Raw genomic sequence first — 26,239 nt, 5'->3', positions numbered from 1 at the left:
TTCGTGATTTCTTGGAAGTGTTAATTGTTGTTGGTGTGATATGCTCAGGTACGACATATAATTCGTATTGTATTCATGCTGCAAAGTACTCTATATTCTATAATTATGCTATGGACATGATGGTGTTTTGTTTTCCTTGGAAGTTGACTATCTAGTAGCTACAATAATATGTTATGTTATGTTATATGAGTGTGTTTCTTGGGTTTATAATCCTTGTACTAAAGCTTTGGGAGGTAAACCTTGGAAAGCGATTAAATAAACTTTCTCGAATAAAGGATAAGCGTGTACCCTCTTTCTGGCTCTTAAGAAGTTGTTGACTTCTTCAGCAGTAGCAGTACCTTGTAATTTTTGACCATTCAATAATTTCTTTTCAATGACATCGAATGATTGACCTGTTTTAGCGAATTCTTCTGCACATTTTCTATTTCTTCCACCGTAACATGTGGTAATCAAATCAGCAATACCAGCTGATTCATTTGAGAAACTAAGAAAAATAAACGAACAGTTAGTCTACGCTCGGGCTATATAACGAAGGATGACCGGAAAGGTTACAAAGAGTCGGATCAATCAAAAGGATAGGCAAACTTACGTTTCCCTTTGACTACCTTCGAAGAATTCCAAACAGAATTCAGTCATTTCACTCAAACCAATTCTCAAAATAGCAGCTTTGGTGTTTCCTCCAAGACCTAAACCATCTACGAATCCAGCAGCAAGGGCAACAATGTTCTTCAAAGCTCCACCGAGTGATACACCGTTGACATCTTCTACAGCATTGACTCGGAAGGTAGGTGCGTGGAATACCGCTTTCCAAAGTAAAGAGTCTTCGTGCGATGGACATCCGATGGTAGTTTCACAGAATTGACCCATGGCGACTAGAAAGATCTACGATCAGCGATGACCTTGGGCTGGGCTTGTGACGAAGGAAAACTCACCCTCCAAAGCAATGTTAGCTCCACTTAAAGCTGAACATGGGGTACCAACTCGACCTTCGATCAAACTTGCGAAAGTTTCAATATCGGTTCCATTGACCTCAACACCCTTGATAGCTGAGATAGCTCTGGCTTGAGGATGAAGTACACCAGGTTTGCTCAATTCTCCCAAAACTGTGTGAAGGAATTGATGGGGTACAACGAATACTATCAAAGTAGCGTCTTTGACGACATCTTTTAAGTGAGGAGTAGCGACAAGGTTTTTAGGGAGTTTGATATCTGGTAAGTATCGAGAGTTAAGGTGTGTTCGGTTGATGACGTGAGTTAAAGGTTTTCCATTTACCTAAAAATTACAGACAATTAGCATGTGACCCGTACTCAAAGAGAATCTAGAGGAACTTACAATCTTTTCTCGAACCCACATTCGAACTTCAGAATGGAACTCATCATTCCTCTTCCAGGCGTTCTCAGCTGCTATTTTAGCAAGTGCTGAGCCCCATGATCCTGATCCAATTACACAGATCTTGTGCTTTCCAGAAGGGAGAGGTGATGGTGGTAAAGCCGCTGGAACGGGAGATGAAGGTCGAGTAGCGGCTAATATGATCTCGCTTGTCAGTAAATTCCAAGTGTCAAATTATCCTCTTGCGCACTCACCAGGAGTAGTCACAGTTGAAGAGATCTCAAGGTCTGAGAAGTCTTTAGCGGGAACATCAGGAGTAGTTGGAGCAGATGATTGAGCGGACATGTTGATATATAGCTTTGTTTTCAGTTGTGGTCTCCAAGTGGAAGTTGAGAGTATTAAATGCTTATTATGATACAAGATTAAGTCGAAACTTTTTTTTAGTTGCTACCTAAAAGATAATGATGAAGTAGTATAGACAAGTAACAAATGTAAGATGCAGCACAAAGCGAGGACTGACGTCTTTCGCTTCGTCTGAATAAAATGGTCAATCGATGGAGAGGGAAAATTCTACTTGACACGTTATGCAAGTCTGCTGTTATCACACAGCATGTCAGATCCGAAACATCACACACCAATTCGGTTTTAGAGGATCATTTGATCTTGGTAAAAACCCTATTCACACTGAATCATTCAAATGCCCTGAATGAGATTATGCTAGGAGAATTCATCGCTTAAGAATATCTAAATCTTTCTCTTTTTCCGCAAAACATACAGAAATAATAATGCCTTGGGGGGGGAAATTAAGAGACTAATTAAGCCACACCTTACGATTTCCACAGATCAGATCAGTTGATCTGAATGTGGATCTGAAGCGTATACGTACGCCATGTGTAAATTTTCCTATAAGCTTTTGAACAGGTGAAGAAAACAAATAAAAATGAACCCCCAAATCAAATTTTTCTTCGGTTCAAAACAAGCAGGTCGGGAAAAACTAAATTGGGGTTGCGTAGCATGACGTCAAATTTCAGTTGATTGCGCAACTTGATACCGCCGGTTTATAGAAGGTAATCCGGGAATTAACCTGAAAATTTTCAGTGAGCTCCCTCAGTTATCGTACTGCTTGCTTATAATCCCTTCGTAAGTGGCGTTTTAGATAAATGCTTAAAAATGTAAAACGAGGGTATAAGGCCCTTTGGAGCGTTTTCTTTCGCTCTACGTAGACTATATCTTCGTAGAAAAAAAATACTTTCAATTCCGAAACGAAACAAAAGTTTTTTTCTCCCTCTCGATTGATGCAGATTTCCCCGTTCCCAAACCCCTTTAATTCCGTTGGGGCGTTCCATGATGATGTAGTGAATATGATCAAAAGCAATTCCCATGCAGGGTTTATTACACGTTGATGGAACGCAAGCCAGTGGATTCACTTTTTCGGTTAATCTTCCTGTTAGCTCATTGAGATTTTCCAATACATGGTACAACCTCTACGATCAATGACATTTTGTTAGATTCATGATCATCATCTTCTCTTCTTTGAGTTTAACAATATTGCATTTATTTTCAAACAAAAATTCATAGCTCATCTTTTCACTTGTAGCAGCTGAATATATCATTTTCTAATCACTCTACGTACACTTTATACACATAATAAGATTTATTCATCATGTCCGTTTTCACAAAATCAGCTTTCACCATGTCCACCATGCCTTCGCCGGCAAACTCTGCTCCTGTCTCAGCAGCTCCTTCAAGAAGAGGTTCTTTCGCCGGTTTAGCATCTGGACAAGTTACACCTGTAGCTGAACCTCATATCGTCTCTATCAATGTTGAATCTGTTTTATTCGATATGGATGGTACTTTGATTAGATCTTCTGAAGCGGTAGTCAAAGCTTGGGAATTATTCGCCGAGACTTACCCATTAGATTTGGAAGATATCTTGAGATGTAAGTTAACAATTTTCCAGCTTTGTAAGAATGTAAGACTGATTACTCAACTTGTAACATAGCTGCACACGGTATGAGAACTGTAGACGTATTGAAGAAATGGTGTAAAATCGAAGATCCAGAATTACTTAATACTGAAGTAGTTAGATTCGAAACTGCTATTTTGAATGCTGCTGAAGAACTCGCAAAAACCAACGGTGGTGGTGGTATCGAAGTTTTACCAGGTGTAGCTAAATTATTGGCAGATCTCGGTTCTGAGGCTGACCAAAGAAACGGAGAAGAGAAATGGGCCATCTGTACTTCATGTAAGCGATTTTCTTCTACTCATACGTATCTTGTTATGCTTATATAGAAATTACTTAAGCAACCTACTTCTATGCTGGAAAGGCCATTCCAATCGCCAAATTACCTGTACCTAAAGTCTTTGTCACCGCCGATTCCGTTACCAGAGGTAAACCTTTCCCTGATCCTTATTTATTGGGTGCTTCAGGTTGTAACGCATCTCCATTTGAGTGTGAGTTATGCTCGTACATTGACCAATGGCTTTCTCAGGGAATGAAGTTGATGATGGATTTAAATAATCGTAGCTCTCGTCGTTGAAGATGCACCAACAGGTATTCGATCAGGTAAAGCTTCTGGAGCAATGGTATTGGCAACATGTACATCTCATCACCGAGAAGAATTAGAAAAAGAAAGACCTGATTTCTTAGTTGAAGATTTATCTCATGTTACTGCACAATGGGATCCAAATACCAATACTTTCAATTTAATAATTCAACAACCTGTTGATAGAATGTCAACTAGACCTACACCAGATGTTACACCTGTAATTACACCTGCTGGATCGAGACAAAATTCTTTCTCTGGTGTAGGAAAATCAGGATATTTTGGTCAACAAGCTTCATCTTCAAATTGGAAAGCTTCAGATGAATTAACAGGAAATGACTCTGTTGTTGGATCACCAGAAGCATCAAGACCTGGTTCACCTGATACAGAGGAGAAAAGAGCAGAAATGGATTTACATAGAAGAGCATCTCAATCTGGAAATACACTTTCATTAGATGCTTTCAAACGTGCTCTTGCAGGTAACGCTGCTAAACGAAGAGCTAATTCAAGAGGTGAACTTGATCAAGATGAATAAATTATTCAACCGGTTGGTCTGAAAGATGACCAGAAACAAAATATATCATAATACATGTATATACAATAGTAATCAATCTTTTAAAATAATGTAGCTTTTAGGTACAAAGAACAACGGTCGGTTGGCTTAGTTGTGGTACGAAAAATACCGGAAAAAAAATTCCATCCCATATGTGTTTCATAGCCTTTTATCAATATATAGACCTCATAGATATTTCCAAAGCATAGCATGAAAACAATTGCAATCGAGTCGTCGCGCACATCAGGAGCAATTGAGTATGGCAGACTGCGATGGCAATCGTGTGAGTAGATGCATCAGTAGCAGGTATGCACGATCATTTATTTCACAATCTTCGAGGCCTCATTTAGGCCGAGGGAGTTCTATATCCTAAACTCATTGTTCGAGCGTGTACATATGTAATAGCTGCATATAAGCTTCGTGAAATAGTGATTGCATTCGACTATATAGACAACTATTGTACTTCTTCCAAACAAATACCGTTCCGTTCCTTCCAATAATAATAACGTGCTTACCTACTGTTTATCTTGAATGGGAACATCTTTTCCGGTAAGCTAAAATGACGAGATAATAATCATCGAATCAATAATCATATTTGGTTTCATAATGAAGAAACACAAACTCACCTTCTTGAAACCAGTTCTAACACCATCAGAGATTTTTTCAGTAGTACTAGCGTTTTGACCATGTCCAGTCTTCTTAAGTCCGTAATCAACACCTTTGTCTATAGTACGATATCTACGATTAGTATTTCAACCTCATGATGAAAAGGATGGGGTGCTGACTTACCCAAGTAATCTTGTTGTCCGGTAGCTTGACCACTTGCATCAGTGGTAGGAGCGGGGTTAGATGGGTTTGCTACGTTTTCAGCCATTGTATATGATAATTCTTTGTTTGATTTCGATGGATTAAGATAGAATAAAAGATAAAGAGATCCTTGAAAGAAGGCCACACACTCTATATGTACTGGATCATTGGTAGTGGGATTTGATATGTGAATAAAATGACGACATAACGTACAATTCAAATTCGCATATGCATACACGTGTAGATCAATCCGCTGCTTGACTTGATACAGGAGAAGCCGAAAATGAAATGGAAATTGACAGTCCCACAGTTGTTTGCTATAGAAACGGTTCCTTGAATAAAGAAAAGACGCTATGATTTCACTGACGTCAGATGACAGAATATCAAATCCAGGTCCGAAAGGAAATCACACTCGCTGCCAGTTATGAGCAGGAGAGTATTGCTCAAATTGCTTACTACAGGGGCATTGGTGAGGTACAAGGCATTGCGCTACAGCATCATGCGAAGTACGAAAAATGCAGAAAACGACCATGATTGATCAAATAAGCAGGCTAAATGCTGGAATGTAGGCAATACTTTGGGATCTACAATCTCAGGCGCCGCTTCACTCAATGTGGTCTTACGTCTAGTCGTTATGCTGTACTTTGAGAGGATGTCCCACTGGGAGTGTGATATTCGATTCTTGCAGTTCATGCTGCAATGTTTGATAAGTCCAGGACAGATCAGAAAGTATGACGAGCATCCAGGTAGAAACTTAAAAGATGTTATGGTGCAGGCAATGACAAGTCTAACATAAAGCTAATTCGTACTGCCATTCGCGACCATGCGACCATGCATCATGGTAAATGTACTGGAAATATCGTACTCGCTGAAATATATATCTGATGTTAGTATCAGCATGTGAGATGTGCTTTCCCAAATATAGATATATGACCAAATAGAATAATTACAGAAACTTACCGGCATTTTGCATGCGCATCAATTGAATCCGTTCCTGTGACGCAGATCTCGATCGACGGATTTTTTTATTTTTCACGCTGATCATAATACACGCCTTTTTGACGTTTCTGCGATCCAGAATAACGGTATTTGAACGTATTTGAAAGGTGGGGCCGATGGGATCAAATAAATAAAACTGTTACATACCACTTTACGCAGATCCTATCAGCTTACCGCACGTCACTAAGCCGTTTTCAAAGTCAACAGAATTCGCATTCACGGCATCATGACGTCTAGCTTGGTATTGGTTTTTGAATTTTCTTTACAAGATGACATAGTGACTAACTTTTCATAATCAACTGTCAGTTATATATATCTACTTATACGATGCACATCAAGGTGTCTTACCTTTATTAAACTGCAATTAAAGCACTCACCGTTAGACTAGTATACTAGTATACATCTTAAAAGATTAACTGAGTTATCAATTAACTAAAGATGTCGTCACCTCGTAACATGGAGGACTTATCTGCTTCTGATCCTGCGAGAAAAGAGCAGTTGAGAAGACGAAATCCCATAACATGGCATTTAAAGACACCAACACAAGGTCCAGCTACTTTGGCCATAAAGAACCGTGAGTCATTCGTCTACGTCAATTTTACATCTCCAGGCGATGCGTGTCCTGATTTTGGTTGTTGTATAACAGATTTCATTGCTATGATTGGTGAATATGTAGGGACGGTTCTATTTATGATCTTCGCTTTAGGAGGTACCAAGTCAGTTAATCGATCCTATCCACATCATGTTGTGAGCCATATACTGATACCCTGATTAGTGTTGCGAATATCCCAACTACATCGGTGACTGGAACGACTACCGCTGGACAAGACGGTTCAACCGCATCAACAGCTAATACGTCAAACTTGCTTTACATCGCATTATCATTCGGGTTTTCACTCGCAGTCAACGCTTGGATATTCTTTAGAGTATCTGGAGGTCTTTTCAATCCCGCCGTTTCGCTTGGTATGGTTCTTGTCGGAGCTTTGACTCCTTTACGAGGTATCCTTTTGACATTCAGTCAAATCCTCGGTGGTATAACGGGAGCAGCAATTATTCAAGCTATTACCCCTGGTACACTCAACGTAAGAACCGCCCTGGGAGGAGGAACGTCAATAGTTCAAGGATTATTCATTGAAATGTTCCTTACTTCGTTACTTATGTTGGCGATCTTACTACTTGCAGCAGAGAAACATAAAGCAACTTTCATAGCTCCAATAGGTATCGGATTAGCATTATTCGTTGCTGAATTATTAGGTGTCTACTATACTGGTGGATCTTTAAATCCTGCAAGATCTTTTGGTCCTGCAGTAGTACTTAAAACTTTTTCAGGATATCATTGGATTTATTGGTTAGGACCTGTTTTAGGTGCAACTATTGCAGCTGGTTTCTATAAAATGTTAAAATGGTTACAATATGAAACTGTACTTGGTCCTGAAACTGAATCAGATGAAACTTCACCTAAATCAGGAACTAGTGCTCCTCAAGGAACGAATACTTCAGGTGTAAGAGATGAAGAAAAAGAACTTGAATCAGGTGGTGGAAGAACTTTAGCTGTTACCGGACCCGGTTTAGGAGATCTTCTAACTGCTGGACCTTCAGAAGCTGTTTTCGATCTTGAAAGGCATCCTGGACCATTAGAAGCTAGATTAGAAAGGATAGAAGCTATTTTAACTCAGTTAGCAGAAGCAAGACCTAGAAGATCTCAATCAACTTATTATGATGAACCTAATAGTACTGTGATTGCAAACACAGTAGCTGGAAATGGAGGACATAAACAGTCGATTGATGAGAGTGGATTAGGAAGAGGAAATGTCAATGTCATTGGAAATAATACTATACCTGCTCATCAAAATCAGACCCTTGCTACTGGTATGAATCAGAGTCAGGAATATTACAATACCAATCAAGAAGGTTTTGGTCACGATCAACATAACCATCATACGCCTTTTGTACAAGGTACAGCTGGTGCAGGTGCAAGAAATCATGTGGACTTAGCCCCTAGACACTAATTGTAAGATTTAATTTGGTCGCGTTTCCATTCTAACCTTATCAACGTTTGTGACAATACACGATAAGCCGATATATATATTTCCTTTTGTTTGTATCAATAGTAAACTAGCAACTCATATAATACAAGTGCGACGGATCTGAGATAATCTAATAATGCATCACAGTGTTCATGTTACAACTATTCACTTGCTGTTCGGCATCGGTTTTCTCGTTCCATCATGGATAAACGGTGGAAAATGAACCTCAAGGAAAACTGTTCTCTTTATTGCACGGCAATGAATTTACACTTCCCAGCTTCTTGCACCGTTTGGTGGTCTTTCGAAAAATCGCCTACCAGCTTTTGCCTGCTCACGCTCCCATTCCTCGGCCCAACTTCGTCCGCCTCCAGCTGAAGAAGGAGTATCATCCCATGTCCTCGGACCTCGTGGAGGAGCTTTTGATTTAGCTATTAAGGCTAGAGCTCTCTCTCTTTCAGACGTTTCTCTCGCTTGTCTAGCTTCAATGGCATTAGGTGCTTTATGACTAATCGAGGAGTGATAATGGGAATTGTTATTGCTTGACCGTGATTTGGGTTGTGAGGTCGAAAGAAGGGTAGATATATGCGTCAAAGGGTCGTTTCGATTTTTCGATCTTGCATCTTTGCGCCTATTAAGAATAAATTAAATGAGCTAAATTCATGCCAAGAAAAGTCTTAATGAAAGCTTACCTATCCCTTTCTCGCCTCTCTTCAGCTTCTTCGCCAATTTCTCTATCTTCGACCCTCTTGAGGTCTTTATCTGCATACCATGGCTTAGTCTCCTTATCAGGCCGACCAAGATAAAGCGTGAATGGATCTGATTCTTTATCCTTTTTAGCTTTTGCTATCTCCTCCAGAGATGGCGCAGGCTTGTTGAATTTGGGCTATTGAAGACCGCCTTTTTAATTACGTACGAAGATATGTGTATTCGACAGGGCCGCAAGAAGGACTTACATCTCTTTCTAAATCAGCAAACAAGTTTAAATGACCTCCAGTCTCCCATTTACCCATACTCTTTTCTTCTTCGTCAATTACCTGCTCCTTCTCTTTACCCTTATTTCGTCGAGCAGTCTCACTAGGGAAATCGAAGTCCAATCTGTCCCTCTTCTTCCTTTCTCTTTTTTCTTCTTTGGCCTTTTTCTCACGGTGCCTCTCGAGTAAGCTCTTACCGGAATCGCGAGAAGCTGAAGTCGAAGGTAAATCATCACCGAGGGAAGGCGATCCTGCTCGCCGACGAAGGATATCTAAACGATTCGCTGCTTCCTACACAGCTCAAAAGTATCAGCCAAGCTCTGAATATATTACATTGGATGTCAATGTACCTCATCTACCTGCAGCTGCTCTTTTGCCAATGCTTCTGCTCTGGCTCGCGCTTCATCTTCTCGGACTCGCTGTTTGTTCTTCTCCAGATATGGGTGGTAGGATTTGTGACTAGAACCTGAATCAGCTCATGTGATCCCTCGAAGTGTACGATCTGATTCTTTCACTCACTGGAGAATCTGTAACCGCGGCATCCTGCTTTTCGTTGAGGACTATGATCTGCCAAACGGGTGAAGATGTTGTTCTTTCTATTCATCGCCTGTAGGTAGGTGCTCGTTGGGTGGCAAACCTCCACTTTGTATCATCGCACGTGGTGATGATCGGAACCGCGATTAGACAATTCAATCCACACTCGATCATCATATCTCTCATTCTTTTCTTGAACTTGCGAACTTGCGAGACAGACAGCTTGTTTTGATTTTCCATAGGGCTATATCGATAGATAGCATGGTACAGCGACAGCCTTTTGGCGATTTCTTGAATTCTGGATCACCTTCTACGCCTCGCGGGCGAGGTAGAGGTGGTTTTAGAGGTGGTGGTGGACGAGGTGGTACACCTCAAAGTGGAAAGAAAAGCTTCAATGCTGACTACTCAAATATGGGTTTCGATTATGATAAGATAAATAGTCAGAAATATACAAAAATGGAAGGTCAGAGACAGGTCTCATTGGATCACAATGTCGGGTGGACAAGTCGAGCTGATATCAGCGTTTGGTTTAGGCTTTAACGTCCAACCTTTCGGACCGACAACTTCAACCTCGGTACCCTCGACGCCACATGCGAGAGGAAATCAAACACCCAGAGGTCGTGGGAGAGGTCTTTATCAATCTAACAGAGGCAGCAATCGCAATCCTGATACACCATCAGGAGCAGCAACGCCGGTTCACGGACTAGGTTTTCATGATGAAAAGCCTGATCCTAGGGGGAAAGGCAATCATCGAGGTTTAGGTTCTGGAAAGTCGACCGTAGGCCAAGGACTAGGAACAGATACTGTCACTTGGGGAGGTCGAGGGAAAGCGCCGCTATTCGTAAAGGCAGGAGAGCTATTCAAGGAGGGTGAGGCGGATGTTATCACCATGGACGAAGGTGGGTCCTTACCTGTGTAGGTGTCATGATTGGTGCTGACTTCCGCAATCGCACGTCTCATTCAAGACAACAAATTACATGTCGAAGCTTATCCAATGTCAAATCCTTCTGCCCCGCAGATGACAAATTTACAAGACGAGACCGAAATTGATATTGTCGATCAGCCTTCACCGCTTACTGTGTCTTCCGCATCACCCTCGGCGTCAGAGCAAGAGCTCATCATTACTGCGGCCGGCGGAGACGTTTTATTGGACGAAGAGACGTACCTAGATGATACATTGGAGGAATTGTTAGGTACAGGCCGATCTATAGCAGGCGTCGACGAACTTCCGGATCAGGGGTCCATGTTTCAGGCGGACTCGATAGCTATTGTTGAGACTGCCGAGGCCGCCGAGATTTTTGAAGAGTCCACGCACGGCGATGTCAATATCCAAGAACAAGTCTTTCAAACTGCCGAGACAGCCGCACCTGAAGCGCAGGATGTCACTGAAATGATACAGCTTGACGAAATCGGACATACTTCCGACGGCTGCGAAGTCCCTCTGTTCTTTGTCGATACGGATCCAGATACAAATGGCTTCAGCTCCGCCCCAACTTATCAGACTGTCGGAAGTCTTCCTCTCGGTCAACAGACGCCGATTGTATCCGACTCAAATGAGGAACAAATCTTATTCAAACCGAAGACATATAAAAAGCCCGAACCCATATTCGTCAACATTGGATCCTCTTCACCGCCTAAAAAGAAGACTTCTGCGCCGGACCCACCACCTACTCGGGGTTTCGTCAATCCTCGAGCTCTCTCTCGCTCGGAAAAGAAAGCTGCCAAGAGGGAAAAGCGACGTGGAAGGGGTAAGAAGTCGCATATGAAGAAACAGGCCAAGGCTCCAAGAGAAGATTCCGATATCGAATGGGGAAGCGACGGTCCTCCTGTCAATATTCTTGATGTGGAAGGAGGCGAAAGTGTTCTCGAGCTCGACGAAGATGAAGACATCAAGCTGCTTAGAGATTACATGCAAGGTACAATGCTGAACGCTAAGACTGAACAAGCTGAGCGGGAAGCAGAATTAGGACAAGCAACAATGGTGGAAGATCGATCAGATGATGAGGATGAAGATGCGGAAGAGGTGGACATCGAAGCTATGAAAAGGTTTGGTCAAGGTATCAAGGGGCTGACCGAAGGTGGGCAAGAGATAGTCGAGGATGATGAAGATGAATGGGCCTCGTCCGACGAACTACCTGACGAAATGAACGGGCAGACCGAGGATGACGAAGAGACTTCAGACGGCTCTTCCGTGCTTGGCGAGATCGATATAGAAGGAATGATGGTTGATAGCGATGATGAAGATGATGAGGATATCGATGCTCTTTTTGCTGGAAAAGCTAATCAATGGCACAATGATCAAGACTGGTTCATCAATGCCATGGAGGTACGTCTGGCTGTCCATTCTGTCGAAACTCGATCTCACGCAGATTGCAGGACGCCCTCGATGGGTCGAACGTCAATATGCGAGATCGCAAAAGCCGGAACGCATTGTTCAAATCGATCGAGAATGGCGATTTCGGTGATAGCTGGGGATTGAGTAAGTCTTCTCATATAGCTGAATATCGTTCTAAACTCATGGATGTTTAGCACCGGCCCCATCTAAGAAGGCCCAGAAGAAGAACAAGAATAAATTCGTGCCAGAGGAACTGCATGCCCAATGGGAGAAAGATCGATTGGTCAAGGCAGAGAAAAAGCAACAAAGAGAACTCGAAAGACTGATAGCGGAGATCGAGCCCACCCTGGCTGGATACTCAAGGAAAGGGAATGCCAAAGCTAAAGGAAAAGGAAAAGCTCATCAAGCTGCAGTCGCTCATCTCATCCCCGCATCAGCGTCTCAAGTTGCCGATCTATTTGATGTTTCCTCTGATGAAGATGAACTTCCCCTTCCTTTATTCCGCAAAGGTGGTCGAGTACCAAGCAGTATGACATTGGAGATGATCGACGAGAGGATACAAATATTCTTAGAGGAGCGAAGCAAAACTACCCTGTCTCTGCCACCCATGGGCAAGGACGATCGAAAGAAGGTGCATATGTTGGCCGATTGCTACAGCTTAGGCTCGAAATCTAGGGGTAGTGGAAAAACGAGATTCACGTGAGTCGGTCCTATGCATCTTTAAAAGAATTCACAGCTGAACACATGCGCTGCCAATCAGTATTTTAACCAAAAACAAGCGATCTGGAACGCTGATCGATGAAATCAAGATCGAGCGACTACTCTCAGCCTCGCAAAAGGTTGGCGGAAGCTTTTATAAAGCTCTACACACTCGAGGTAGTAGCGGTAGAACTGCTAAACCTAAAGGCGGTGGTGATAGAGGAACATCTGTCCGTCACAAAGAAGGTGATATGGTTGGTCACGGAGCGGATAAAATTGGTCAAGAAAATGTGGGTCATAGATTATTGAGTATGATGGGTTGGTCCGAAGGCGACAGAATTGGTAGAGGAGCAGGTCTCGAAGCGCCGTGAGTCTGAATCTTCCTCATCTCTGAGGCCTGAAAGCTAATCTCAAATGTGTAGGATTGTGGCTATCGTGAAGAACACCAAGACCGGTCTTGGAGCTTGAGGGCTATTGAATACAGTAGACATGGTACGACAGCGTATAAACAGCATTTTGAATCCATCATTTCCTGGCATTATAGATCATAGCACGATGAATTTACATGTATACAAAATAGTCAATCATATTTTGGCCAATGTCACCGATTCTGTCTGATTTGACCTTTCTCTATATCAGTTATCGAGTTATCGAAGCATAACGATTAAACACCTTCTCATCATCTTCTCCTCCAGTTTCAGTTTCATCGTCCGCACTATTTAGAAACTGGACAAATGATAACGGTGATCTCGGATCAGAATCAGTCGAATGTTCCGAAGCAACAGGTAACGTCCGTTATTCACAATGTTGACAAAGATTGGAAATCGAATTCGAGTTGTTGGATATTCTACCGGTACTTGACGACGAAGTGCCTTGAATACTTATTGTAACGCCTGGCGAGGTTTAAACCCTTCTTCGATGGCTTCCTTTCTCGCAGATCGAGGTAAAGTGACAAGTGAAAGCAAAGTGAGGGTGTATATTTTCGAACTTAGCGTATTGGGTAATGCTATCCAATAGCTTTCACTGGATTATTAATGTCAATGCAGGGAGATACATCTGCAATGAATAGCACAGCGCCAATGGCTGACTTATATTTGTACAATCTCAATGCAGCCAATGGATGTGAAGTCGCTAAAAGGCCATTGCTCAACAAGATCATCACGAGAGTATTGATCACTCGGTTAGTAGCCACAAATCCGGTCTACGACGAATCGACACGATTAGGCCCTGATCTTGATTTGCGGCTGGCTTTTCTGCCAAGATTATTCCCAAATTGTTCCCCACAAAGCTCGATATCTCGTAATTTGATCTGCTGACTAAAAGGTCGAATTGTCTGACTTGAATTTGTGGGATCACGTTGAAATCAAATGGTAGTAATACTCTTTGCGCCGGTAGAAATCCTTTAATATGTGATTGTGCATAAGTGTTAGTCACCATCTTCCCAAACCGATAATTGTATCGGATTCTGCCCTCACATTCTCGATCAGTTTTCAGCCTATATCCGCGCATGTCATTCGTTCCAAGTGAGGCTGTTCAGTCTCATACGTGAGTGCAAATGCTACAGTAACCTGCGTATCTCGTGACGTATCTTCTTAAGAGGACACCTGACAGCGATGTAGATTGAGTACGGAGACATAAGATCATTCATTATGATAATATTCATAGTGTTTATCATAGTGTTTATGCATATGTCTCTCATCTTCCGAGATCCGATTTGTCGTGTATATATGATCCGAGAGTGTCGTGTACGTCGTGATGTTCTATTTATCTTCGTCGAATGTCATGCTGTACTTGTTCGTAAGACCATGCCTGTCTAATTCACGATCATTCGCTTGGTAGCCATATCTCATCCTTCCTCCACAAATCTCGGCATCCACCTAGATCCTCTCGTACTCTCCCTCTTTTTCTGGCCATCCTTCCCTAACCCGTTGAACGATGAGACTATGCATACCAGCGATAGGATGGTATCGATTGAAAGGACCGCTCAAAGCTTGTCTGAGTATTTCGGCTTCGTTGGACGCTACGGCAGCCATTTGCGCAGTCTCGGCATTAGGTTGAGATATACCAAGTAGTCTTGTAGACTCTTTAAAAAGGAATCTTGAAGTCAAGGATAGATTCAAAGCGACCACTAGGTCTACGACAAGGGAATCAGCGTCTTGACATATTTGAGACTGCAATAAGCTCAAGCCCCGGAAGGCGAAGGATGGATGTGAAAGGATTGTACCCACCCATGTTAGCCCATAGATGATCAGGTATCCTCCTTACCAAACTAACATGAGCTCTGGCAGATCTAACAGCGTTCTCATAGACGTTCGCCTGATAGTTCGCTAATTCCCGCCAGCACATCATCTCGGCAGTATAGAGATTAGAGTGGACCATGATCCACCAAGGATCGGATAATCCATCATACAGTACTCCTGAAGGCGGTGTCACATTTTGGGTGAAATCAAGAAAAATTCTGGGAATGCGTTGTCGGAACCGTTGTATGGCCATTTGGACTGATTGGATCACTGAGAATGGCGGAGAATATGAGGTACCAACTTGTCCATCAGGGAGAGTGATGGGGTAAGATGATTCCGGTAGATCATATAGCCTAAACAATGCGACTCAGCCTATGCAACCCTGTTTTAGGATACGCAAAGGACCACTTACGCGCTGGCTCTATGGAGCAGGGCCACACTTTTGATGGCGAGTACATAGGTCGTTTCAGGCGCCGTGGCTAAATGCATGGTTGAAGCCGGATCGTACAGGTCTCTGATCCCGTGCCTATCGTGAAGGTTGGCAGAATGTTTTGGCTGTATCATTCATTAGTCTGAGTGACTGATTGATGAACAAGTAACGATAAGTATGCTTACTTGCACAGTACCCCAACCCCAGCCCCACTCGGTAGTACAAAGCTCATCCGACATAGCGACTGACCAACCCCATCCAATGCTAGCTTCCCAATCTTGCATTTTAGCCGCCCAGAAAGTCGCGACTCTTTCCGCTAATTCAATCTCATCCCTTGCTGGAGGAATGATGATAGGCCTCATTCTAACGATGGGGAACTCGACTTGAGATTGACCATTATTAGGAAAAGGGTTTGAAGGGCGATTTTGTGAGTGTGAGTGAGCATATTGATGTGATGCTGCATATGGCTTGGGAATGAGGTCAGGATTTATACCTGATCCGCCATCGGGCGGTATATATGTGCCAGTAATTCGATGTAATCCGCAACTTATCAAGAGTCGTGAGACAGGTATATTCCATCCTTCAATGAAGTGACCCATGCTATATAGCATCCAAGCTATACCGATTGCTGCCCTCGTCAAGTCGAACGGACGGTCAACTGTTCTGATCCCTCTATCTAATTCCGCTCTCGCTCGTTCACAGAGCATCAGCGAAGTACCTCCGACTTGAGATAGAATTGTGGTTCTGTCCATCGAAGGTTTGGGAATTGTTTGCGTAGAAGTTTGAGGGAACACTCCTTGTGGCCGTGGCGGCATTTGCGGTGGTGGTCGATCGAGTTCCAGGGTACGAACCGCTTGAGAAAACAGGATATACAGCAATGCTGGATGAGGTCGTCTGATGTCGTTTGGTGGTAAAGAAAGAAGCGCGAGGAACCTTGCAGGATGTAATGGTATGCCGATAAATGGTGTCAAGGGCAAAATGAATTGTATCAAAACGAGTTCCAATTCAGAATTAGGCATTATATCTGCTCTTGGTGGATTGAGAGAAGCCATAGGACCGCTAACGTCGATGTGGGAGATCAACGATAGGTTTGGTGGACCAGAACTGGATGAAGTAGAAGACTGAGGCATAGAATCGAAGGTGCCGGAAGATAGATTAGACGATTGAGGTCTAGGAGGTACGGGATCATTTGGGCGAAGACTCAGACAAGCTTCCAGCTCAGCTGCAGGCGGAGTAAGCAACCCAGCTGGTACTCATTGTGAAGAAACAGGTCTGGAGGCTCACCAACTCTCTCTTCAAGGATTACCGCCCGCGGCTTTTTTCTGGGTAACTCTTCATATCTGCACTCTAGACCCGCCTTCTGACATGTTCTGCAAGGTACATCCCCAGTACACTTCCTGGAATAGCAAAAAGGTCAGCCGCAATGAGTCGAGTCGGATCATCACTCAAGGAATCAGTGTCTCTTGTGTACTTACAATTTTCGATTTCTGCAGGTCATTCAATTTTGTTAGCTTGATCCGTAGAACCTCGTAATTCCCGATGTGTAGACCTACCTGCAAGCCACACAAGCTCTTCCCCTAGGTAGGGTGATTCTCGGCTTCCTCTTATTCGATTGTTCTTTTGGCTCCCCGGCATCACCGGATCCGTCTACCATCGAATCGGTAGACCCGGACAAAGAGCCGAAAGTCTCCCTTCGAGTTGGCATTGGAGGGTATGCGAAACCTTCAGAAGATCTATTTTGATCCTGCTCCACGTCGAGCTCCCCATCTACATCAACGTCCGAGGGGTATCCCTCCTGTTCATTGTCGCCATCCGGTAATCTCGATGATGATGGTGGTCCAGACGGAATCGGTACGGGAGGAATGTTAATTTGTAAGCGATTGGGTGTTGGTGGATGGCTGGGGATGTAGCTCGATCCTTGCTGCGAAAGTGGCGGCTGTGGTTGTGAGTAACTCATATTCGGTATGCCAACCGGTAATTGGTGATAAGAATACAAGTCTTCCGGACTAGCGCTGGGCCTTGTACCATGTATATAAGGTGGATGCTGTTGCTGATGCGGTGTATACGGATTTATTGGATATGATGATGATGAGGCTGAGGAGGATCCGGGGGAGAATTGATAAGGGAAATTATGGGCATCATAAGGCGTGAATTGCCCTTGACCACCATTATTATTGGACGAATCCATGAACCACCAAAGAAAGATTCGATGGTCTTTTTCTTGCACTTATGATGCTGAGTTTTTAATCTCCGATTAATTTGTCTTCAACAAATCCAGTCTAATGCACTTTTAAGCTAAGGACCTATACCATGACTACCGAATCAATCAAAAAGAATTAGCACTAAATTATGGTTGCAATAAATGCGTATCTCCACTTACAGTACTACAGCTAAAACGTTGATCTGGATTTTATTTTCCGAAACTCCGCTCCAGGTTCGTGTTTTTAACGGTATGACCAAGATAACCTCCACGAAGCCCCAAGCGTCGCTCGTTTCAGATGTAAACGCAAGTGAGGCCGGTCTGCTTGGTAGATGATTTTTTCGAATCTTACGAAGATTCTTGCCTGCTGGAAAAGCGATATACTCTTCACAATCGAAAGTCTTTATACCTGGGAATTATATTCGAAATATTGCCTCCGAAGGATACTGACAACTATTATTCGAGTGACAGATATTTCCCCACTCTGGAATTGCAGAGAATATGAGCGCCTTCACCTCGGTTAAGTCGGTGTCCTTCAGCGTCAATCCCCGACTTAGATGAGATCAAAGCGATACAAGTTAAACGACGGTACTACCAGACACCCCGGCGTGAATGAAGTAGTAATATACCCTGCCTTTGACCTCGTTCCGGGCGATCTTCCTTTCTTGGCGAAAGAGTGCTATGCAAGTGAGTTGTACCAGCTCGAGAGCAACGGAAGTGTCGTGGATGGAAGGCGTGTGCAAAGGAATTGATACACAGGTCCCACTTTTGAGTGAGTGTATTGGTAATTTCCCTTTATACGATGCTGGTTATGCTCGTGCACGGTTACGTTGAAAGATCGTCGTAGGCTTGATAAAGTTTCCGGCTTGATCCGTCTACGGCGGTTGAATTAGGATTCGCCAGGCTCCGTACAAAGGCGATCGAAATTTGATGATATTCTAACGGGTCAATGCGTTGTTTCGCCCCTTTGATATTATTTCGCCCCAAATATCAAAGGAAGGTCGTATAGCTCGGTTCTATACTTTGAGTGGGGAAGGTTCAAGCTTCAATGGCCGCCAGGATATTAAGCAGGCTGTGTCAAGGATAGATCGAGACTATTGTAGTGAAGAATATCGATGCGTTCGGTGCGTTGACTAGAACAAGTCTAAGTCGCTAACAGCCATCCGACGATCACGGCGCGGCGATCACTTGCTAGTCTAAATCTCGATTCGCGAAGATTTTAGAAGTTCCTAAATTATGCGGAAAACTTCGGATATACTAAGTTGTATCGCTAATGACAATAGTCGTGCAGGTTTGGAATCCCTTCCAATGTAGATGGGCATGATGACCTGCGCACTTGTTCATGTATATATATATATGTATAATTTATCTGAAGACCGGTTGAAACAAATTATGATCCGTTATTATTGTGGTAAGGAATGCGTTGATGGTAATCATGACGCAACTTGATATGAATTATAAGGGAAATTAATCATTTTCCCTGAATTTCTTCCATGAATTACACTAAATTAGACTAATTTTCATTACTTTGTTCAATTTGGAGCTAAAATTCATCATTTCATACGGATAATCTGCATGGAACATGTACTTCATAGAGAAGATTTCTGGGGTACCTAGTCTAAGAATTGCGTACAAAGCGATAGGAGGAAATAGAGGAAAGACGCGAGGAATAATGTTCTGGTGATAGCTTTAGATTGGTTTTAACCCCCTTATATATTCCGATCGACCATTATCTCGGTATTTGCTTGCTTCTTTTTGTAGATGTTTCACATTTTGCTGCACCCCATGTTATCAAGCTCTTCCCTGGTCAAGGAATAGCACGTTTTTCTGAGCTGCGCAGAAGAAAGCTGGATATAGGCTGTGAGACTATGATTCCCACAGGACGTCTGCCATTTTTGCTCTCTCTTCCGATGGATGCAAGAGGAAATGCACAATCGTAAATCCATGACTCCCTCCTGTATAAAATTAGGGCGATGAAGCTTACAAGAAACCGGATGCAAACACTCGTAATGTATACATTGTGCAGCTTTGGATCTATTGTGATCCCTTGTTAACGGAGATCTTTAGTAAAACCAGCGTTACCTATGGTGGCCAAACACAGATTTAGAATTGTGGCTTTTCGGGCCTTCGTACATCCTTCTCCGATGAGATCTACCTGTTCTTCGGATTCGGTACCTGCACTCCCGCCATTGAGAAGCTCCGACTGCGTTCTGACGGCGTAAATATAGGATGAGAGCATACACCTTGAAAATCCGGTTTGGACGCTGCATATGCCTCCACCACCTCCACTTGAAAGTAGTAAAAACTGCTATGATTTGCACTTATTAGCGAAAGTCCCTGGTTGTTTTAAGACGAAGGTCTTCCCTTATTTACGCAGCTGCAGAAGCTTAATGGATAATACGATGGATTTAATGCGCACTTTTTAGCTTTTCCTATTCAACCCTGAATTCAATCGAAGCATTTAACGGACAGATCAACGCGGGTAGTATTTCAGGTAACAGCCTAAAACAACGAGAGATCTACATAACCTGAAGTGCAAACAGAATGACAAATTAAGCTTGGAATGACGCTAATTTAGATCGAAATTTTTGTGGAACGTGATCGAAACCCCGGATTAAATTATCGATTACTTTTTATATTATCATAATATTTAGAATTAAACTTTTATAGATATTGAATTACGTAGACATCATGAGATCTTTTTAGATGAAACGGTATTACATGTTCCTAATCTGTCAAGTTTCGATATTAGTCATCTTCTTGCTGGAATATTCTTTGAAATTTCCCATCATTCTTATCTCTATTACGATTTTTGATCTCCCAGTGACTTATGATGGGAACAGACCACTACACCAGGAATTGCATTGACATAAGAGTAGTCATAGGTCCATCATTGATGAAAGCTTGTTCACTTAGCTGAGGACGGAATCTGTAACGGAATCACCAATCACTTTGTCTGCTAATGTTAGTCGGATCAATCTTCCCCTGAGCACTCGTCACTCAATCGCAGAATTCTCCTGTCAATCGAAATCATTTTCAAGGAGCCGGTTGTGAAAGGATAGGAAGTGATTGTCGCTCGCAGGGCGATTACTTCATGAGATGAGGAAAGGATCCGAAATAATGGGTTAAAGGCTGATCGATATAATCTGCACTTGGATATGGAATCCTTTCGCGCTCGGCCCCTTCGCGTCACCAAGGAAGACTAGTTTATGCGAGATAAATCACTCACAAATGAAGATATAGATGAAGGGATCGCGGACGATTTACGGGATGCTGAAGAGCGGCAGGAATTTCGATATATGTAGCCAGACAAATGGTAAGAACAAAGATATGTCCTAGTATCCATATTTTTCATGAGAAATAGAATATACCAATCCAGGCGATCGATTTATACCAATACCATTGATAGCTGAAAAGCATCATTTTGATCGATTGACACGATAATAAATCAAGCAGACTTTCGCTTTGACGATGTTGCGAATACCTAATTCTAGCTACATCATGTACCATCCATTCTTATCTCAACCTTTCCTCTCATTAGGATTGGTTACCCTTTCCTTACTCTTGTTAATTTTGATATTACTCTCTGTACCAGGACCTATAAAAGGGTTATATTGGTTTTCCATAAAAACTGAAGATGGACAGAATCTTAATGCAGGGGTAATGGGATGGTGTAGTGAGTCTGACTTTCTCCAGCTACCAAATCAACATAAGACAAAGTCAAGCTGATGAGCAAATTCTCTTCAATTTAGTGTCAGACACGAGTAATTGTACTTATGCACCATTATCGTAAATCCTCTTTGTCTTGATTAAGTATATAATAACAAACTGATTATTCAATCATAGTGATAATACTTATCTTTCAACACTTATTGATACTGGAGAAGCATTATTAGTTAAAACTATTTTACCTTTAACATGTTATTGGATGATACTTACTTTCTTTTTATGGATAACACTTACAGCTTTACTATTTTCATTCGGATATAAAATCAAAAATTTAGATTCTATAAAACAACATTTAAGATTCGCAATTATTGAAAGTTTTATTATTTGTTTTAGTATTTTTGGAAATGTTTTATCTTGGCTTTCTTTAGGATTTATGCAAAGTGCTTTTAAAAGTATTAAAAATTCAGGTGGAAAACCAAAATCTGGTAATGTTATGACAACGTATGTCCTTTTTTTTCTCTTTCATACATGAATATTTGATCTGATAAATTTTGTCGAATTGAAAATAGTACGGCAATTACATCTTTCATTTCCCTTTTATCTTTAATATTTGCAATTTGGGGATTACATTTAAGATTACGTTCTGCTCAATTACAATGGAAAGAACAAGCTATAATGGTTCGTAGAAGATCAATGGCATTAACTGCTGCTGGTTTAGTCAATCCTGATCAAGCAGATTTAATGGGAGTGAAAGAGGAATCAAAATTAGAGAAAAGATTAAGTGTAACTTCTGATTCTAGTTCTGATTATCCTAAAAGGGATAGTACATTTAAACTTGTTCAAGCTGGTATAAATCCTGGATTTAATGGACAAGGTGATAACAGAAGATCAAGTAGTGTTAATAGTATGTATAAGGCTTCTTATCAACCCCATGCAAGGTCGAATAGTGGACATAGCGAAGAAATGGTTGAAGAGGAACATGAAGAACTGGATAATATTGATAGAGATAATCAGGAAATGATGAGGAGAGTGGTGTAAGTACACAAGAATTCAATCAGAGAATTCCCATGGCATAAAACTTAGATCTGATGATTACTGATCTGATACCTTTAGATCGCAAGATTCACCTTATACAGCTGCACGGGGATTTGCGAATTAACGGATATATACATATATCCACAATTTATTTCATTACCGAAAGGATCCTGTTCAACTACCTCGACCTTGACAAGTTTCTGTCTGACTTTCCAATCCTCGAAGACATAGGCTGTCTTGAAAAGTCAAATTCAATAATCACAAAACTGTAAACATCTAGCTTGGAATTCGTCGGGCCATAATAGGTTCATAATGCTACGCGATTCGTATTCTATCACATGTACTAATATGTAATTGATTTATGGCCTGTTGTAATGATAAAGAGTATAAACATATTGAAGTTTATGATTCTGACTATTTACATGATAGAGTATATTTTAATGAATATTAACAAGATTAGCCAATCCATACAAGGAATATTGTCGTAATGATGATTATGAATTAGCTTGCTCTATGCTGTTCATACTCTATAGAGCTTAATTGCATTAATACGAGGATATTAGAATTCAATCTGCTAAGTCGATACCCATTCGTGACATTCACCTAAGCAAATACAAGGGAGAAAAAGAAAATTACAAGTGATTCTCAAACAATCTTCACAACAATCACAATCGTGACCGCCTCTAGAATCATTCTGCCTCGTCTGGTCATCAACGTTACTCTCTGATCTCTGAACTCCCGGATTGTCCGTGGAATGCTTAATAATCCCACGAGATCTTTCCAGATCATTATCGATTCTAGATGGTTCACCCATTTTGTAATGAGACATACCAGTAGAATTTATTTGTTCAGTGCGATTGTCAGATTGATTGGACATGTCCGTCAGTTCCGTAGCTCCTTGGCTGGACGAAGCGTTACGAATCGCATTTTCATTGATAGCAGTAACTTCTGCGAGACGAGATGTAGGCGGGTTCGACAATGTGTCATTCCTACAGGAGGGATACCCAGGCTGATGTGTTGGCGAAGGTTTAGGTACACCTGACGCATCATCATATTTAGTCGAATCGAATCTCGAGTTATCGTTGGATGATGACCCTAAGCTAGGATCGCCGCCCATTACATTAGAACCTTCAGATAGATGTCGGTGACCTTCGTTCATGTTTGATCGTATTCGTATAATTAGCTTTCGTGGCTATGAATTTGGAAATTATGGTCTTAGGATTTATTGGAAAGTTGAAAAAGATGGCAAAACGTTATGAAGGTTAATAATCTCTTTAAGAATTAAGGGAAGAATAATGCTCTTATATACTATTTATTTTGACTTGTAAGGGTGTCAATTGACTCGACTCAATCATTGATCAATACGTCATTTAGTTCTCCGTTCAAAGGAGAGGAAAGACGACACAAACAACAGAGGAGGTTGTCGTAGACCTTTCAAATCAGACAGGAGATACTTACTTATAGAGTCGGGGGTATCCTTTTTTATATCCGAACAGGTCAAGAATGACTAATAATGCGCCACTCGTTATATCAACTCTTGCGATCAGCGTTTCATATTTCCAGCCGATTCCGCCGTGGTCGTTCTTCTCCCTCTTGCTTCTCCAAACGTAACATCAGGCAAGTATAATTAGTCGTCTGATACCCTTGCAAGCCAAACAAAAATAAGGATCTGATTCACATGCGACATGAACATAAATATCATCACGCTATGATCTGAATCATGCTACTGTACTATCCTTCTATAAGCATTACCTTTGAGCTTGTCCTTGATTTTGTGATGTAGGTTGACTTTGTCCAGAATTTAAATTTCCACTAATTGAACTTGGTGAAGTACCAGATATCGAAGATGATTTACTTTCATCATTAATGATTATTGAAGCTGGTCTTGTAACTTCTAATAAATTCGCATCAATTGTAAAATCTTCATTTGTACGTTGTTTTGTCCATGTCCTTGTATCTAAATACATGAATGGTCCTCTTATCCATTGTCCTCCTTCATGTAAGCTAGGATTTGCTGTCAATGATACTAAGTCGATATTGGGTAATGTAGGTGATGTGAGCCATGTTTGTAAGTCGGTGTGATATCTCCATCCTCTTGTGTATCTGTAGAATGCAAAAAACAAGAATATTAGCAATGACATCCGTCTATCTGATTTCAGTCACACCTCATCCCTCTCTCGGAATGAGTGTAGAATGTCTAGAGACGATGTTATTTGTCTACTTACAATTCTTCGGCGACCTCCAATTGCAGTACATCTCCTGGAGACATATAGAATGCTAAAAACAATGTGTCTTCCGTGAAATTTGGTAATTTGGTTGATACTGGAGGGGCGTGAACATTATAGCACTGAGGTATATGATAAGATTCTTCTATCCTTGGTGGTTGTGTCAGGGAATTTGAGTCTGCCCATGGAGTCACGAAAGTAGGATACAGTGCTCTGCAAATTGGAAAGTAATTAGCTCAAACCTCCCATCTTGTCGCACAGTCGCCAGTTTTGTTGACTGGCAATGGGATGTATGATCGGGTTTTGACGTGAAGGATATTTTCTCTTTAAGATAAAGAGCTCAAACAACTCACTCTTCACCACTTATGTCCATACCCAAATCCTCTAATTCCTCTCCGAATACCAGTACCCCTCGATCTGTCTTATTCATATGCACTTGAATTTCATACAACAATGCTTTCAGTCCCCATTTATCCACTGGAGAACTTAATATTTGTTGTATCGGCCTCGTCAATGGTTCATTATGCTGCCAAGTTGAATTATTCTCTCCACCTATCACAGTTGCGTTGCCGTTGTTTTGACCTAATATCTGAGGAGGATTAGTTGACGGTGTCGCGTTTGTCGATTGAGAAGCTGATGCCGAGGCTGTACTCGATCCTTGAGGTATTTGATGCGTTAAAGGATTTAGACCATTGGGTAGAGGTGCTTGTTGTGTTGTTGATACAGGTGATGAAGGTCCTTGCCCTTGAGATTGAGGATTTTGACTTCTTATATAATTTGCCAGCTGTATTCATATCGCCATCAGCGTTACACGTTCCGTTAAAATCAATATCCATTGATGATTATTCACCCTAGCATCCTTGCCTTCCCCGCCTGTACTCAGTGCTGGAAACTCATCTGAAGGACCATTTGTTGTCGAAGGATTTGGCCCAGATATCCCAGGAGGTGGCGGTGGCGGTCCTCCCATCTGTTGCTGTTGTTGTAAATACAGTTGTTGCTGTTGTTGCTGTATTTGATTCGAGCTTGCCGCTGACGGTTGAGCTTGAGAAGCGTAGGTGGAATTAAGTTGAGCATGTGATCCTAGTGCTGGAAAGTCATTTGGGTCTAACAAAATATACGGAATCAGATTCGTCCTATTAACATATAATTTCTTCAAAATCTTTCCCCATCGCATCATCTATCACAATTATCATGACTCCCAAATATCCCTTTGACCTCTCCTTAGACGTATATGAAATGTGGACTCACCCGCTGATCTAGCTGCGAATCCCGGTGGCCCAGCTCTAGGATATCCACTCATAGCTCCTCTACTTGATGGGGGCGGTTGTGTAGCTTGCTGACCTGCTGTCGCGTAATACATCGTTGATTGAAGGAAAGTGACGAATTTGATATCTATATCGTCAATATAAGCTTAGTTTAACCACCACACTACATCCCGAAGAATGTTTGATCACCTCAAGAAGACTCACAAGACGATGTTTGTCCTCTTTGATCAATATAATCTTATCCTTAAACTCGATTAACCTGATTTGACCTAGTGGAGGAAGGGTGAAAAAGATTAGCTCCTTTCAAGATGAACTCCAAACGTTGATCGAGAGCTGTTTGTACTTTCTTGAGAAGATTGACGTACTATGACAGAC

At 41.8% G+C, this 26,239-nt stretch overlaps 10 protein-coding genes across 10 annotated transcripts; 4 read left to right on the top strand and 6 right to left on the bottom strand.

Annotated features, from left to right (window-relative positions):
* Nucleotides 1-204: 204 nt before the first annotated feature.
* I206_100199 (glycerol-3-phosphate dehydrogenase (NAD(+))) lies at nt 205-1,674 on the bottom strand (the record flags this gene model as incomplete). The annotated part of the gene is made up of 5 exons (XM_019152900.1): nt 205-484; nt 590-872; nt 933-1,272; nt 1,333-1,523; nt 1,584-1,674. The coding sequence occupies 5 exons, from the start codon at nt 1,672-1,674 to the stop codon at nt 205-207; spliced, it is 1,185 nt and encodes a 394-aa protein (XP_019015038.1).
* Nucleotides 1,675-2,992: 1,318 nt separating this feature from the next.
* On the top strand, nt 2,993-4,410 carry I206_100198 (uncharacterized protein; the record flags this gene model as incomplete). Its single annotated transcript, XM_019152901.1, has 4 exons — nt 2,993-3,269; nt 3,332-3,574; nt 3,634-3,783; nt 3,857-4,410. The coding sequence occupies 4 exons, from the start codon at nt 2,993-2,995 to the stop codon at nt 4,408-4,410; spliced, it is 1,224 nt and encodes a 407-aa protein (XP_019015039.1).
* A 533-nt stretch (nt 4,411-4,943) lies between these two features.
* Nucleotides 4,944-5,302, bottom strand: I206_100197 (uncharacterized protein; the record flags this gene model as incomplete). Its single annotated transcript, XM_019152902.1, has 3 exons — nt 4,944-4,982; nt 5,055-5,152; nt 5,218-5,302. The coding sequence occupies 3 exons, from the start codon at nt 5,300-5,302 to the stop codon at nt 4,944-4,946; spliced, it is 222 nt and encodes a 73-aa protein (XP_019015040.1).
* A 1,370-nt stretch (nt 5,303-6,672) lies between these two features.
* Nucleotides 6,673-8,243, top strand: I206_100196 (uncharacterized protein; the record flags this gene model as incomplete). The annotated part of the gene is made up of 3 exons (XM_019152903.1): nt 6,673-6,808; nt 6,881-6,950; nt 7,010-8,243. 3 exons carry the CDS (start codon nt 6,673-6,675, stop codon nt 8,241-8,243), a joined length of 1,440 nt encoding a protein of 479 aa, XP_019015041.1.
* Nucleotides 8,244-8,525: 282 nt separating this feature from the next.
* Nucleotides 8,526-9,774, bottom strand: I206_100195 (uncharacterized protein; the record flags this gene model as incomplete). Its single annotated transcript, XM_019152904.1, has 5 exons — nt 8,526-8,889; nt 8,951-9,144; nt 9,215-9,523; nt 9,583-9,691; nt 9,752-9,774. 5 exons carry the CDS (start codon nt 9,772-9,774, stop codon nt 8,526-8,528), a joined length of 999 nt encoding a protein of 332 aa, XP_019015042.1.
* A 253-nt stretch (nt 9,775-10,027) lies between these two features.
* Nucleotides 10,028-13,268, top strand: I206_100194 (uncharacterized protein; the record flags this gene model as incomplete). The annotated part of the gene is made up of 7 exons (XM_019152905.1): nt 10,028-10,229; nt 10,300-10,665; nt 10,732-12,092; nt 12,143-12,245; nt 12,296-12,800; nt 12,862-13,167; nt 13,223-13,268. 7 exons carry the CDS (start codon nt 10,028-10,030, stop codon nt 13,266-13,268), a joined length of 2,889 nt encoding a protein of 962 aa, XP_019015043.1.
* A 1,409-nt stretch (nt 13,269-14,677) lies between these two features.
* On the bottom strand, nt 14,678-17,427 carry I206_100193 (uncharacterized protein; the record flags this gene model as incomplete). The annotated part of the gene is made up of 6 exons (XM_019152906.1): nt 14,678-14,934; nt 15,029-15,393; nt 15,453-15,595; nt 15,656-16,692; nt 16,755-16,867; nt 17,024-17,427. The coding sequence occupies 6 exons, from the start codon at nt 17,425-17,427 to the stop codon at nt 14,678-14,680; spliced, it is 2,319 nt and encodes a 772-aa protein (XP_019015044.1).
* A 3,714-nt stretch (nt 17,428-21,141) lies between these two features.
* I206_100192 (uncharacterized protein) lies at nt 21,142-22,498 on the top strand (the record flags this gene model as incomplete). The annotated part of the gene is made up of 5 exons (XM_019152907.1): nt 21,142-21,346; nt 21,423-21,459; nt 21,517-21,840; nt 21,909-22,373; nt 22,453-22,498. 5 exons carry the CDS (start codon nt 21,142-21,144, stop codon nt 22,496-22,498), a joined length of 1,077 nt encoding a protein of 358 aa, XP_019015045.1.
* A 450-nt stretch (nt 22,499-22,948) lies between these two features.
* Nucleotides 22,949-23,533, bottom strand: I206_100191 (uncharacterized protein; the record flags this gene model as incomplete). Its single annotated transcript, XM_070202154.1, has 1 exon — nt 22,949-23,533. One exon carries the CDS (start codon nt 23,531-23,533, stop codon nt 22,949-22,951), a length of 585 nt encoding a protein of 194 aa, XP_070058255.1.
* A 589-nt stretch (nt 23,534-24,122) lies between these two features.
* On the bottom strand, nt 24,123-25,959 carry I206_100190 (uncharacterized protein; the record flags this gene model as incomplete). The annotated part of the gene is made up of 5 exons (XM_019152909.1): nt 24,123-24,477; nt 24,600-24,812; nt 24,953-25,383; nt 25,450-25,703; nt 25,848-25,959. The coding sequence occupies 5 exons, from the start codon at nt 25,957-25,959 to the stop codon at nt 24,123-24,125; spliced, it is 1,365 nt and encodes a 454-aa protein (XP_019015047.1).
* Between the last annotated feature and the right edge of the window lie 280 nt (nt 25,960-26,239).

The sequence above is a fragment of the Kwoniella pini genome, chromosome 1 (assembly GCF_000512605.2).
Source record: "Kwoniella pini CBS 10737 chromosome 1, complete sequence".
Taxonomy (NCBI): Eukaryota; Fungi; Basidiomycota; class Tremellomycetes; order Tremellales; family Cryptococcaceae; genus Kwoniella; species Kwoniella pini.
Note: the sequence above shows the minus strand (reverse complement) of the source record. Positions and strands in the feature narration are given on the sequence as shown.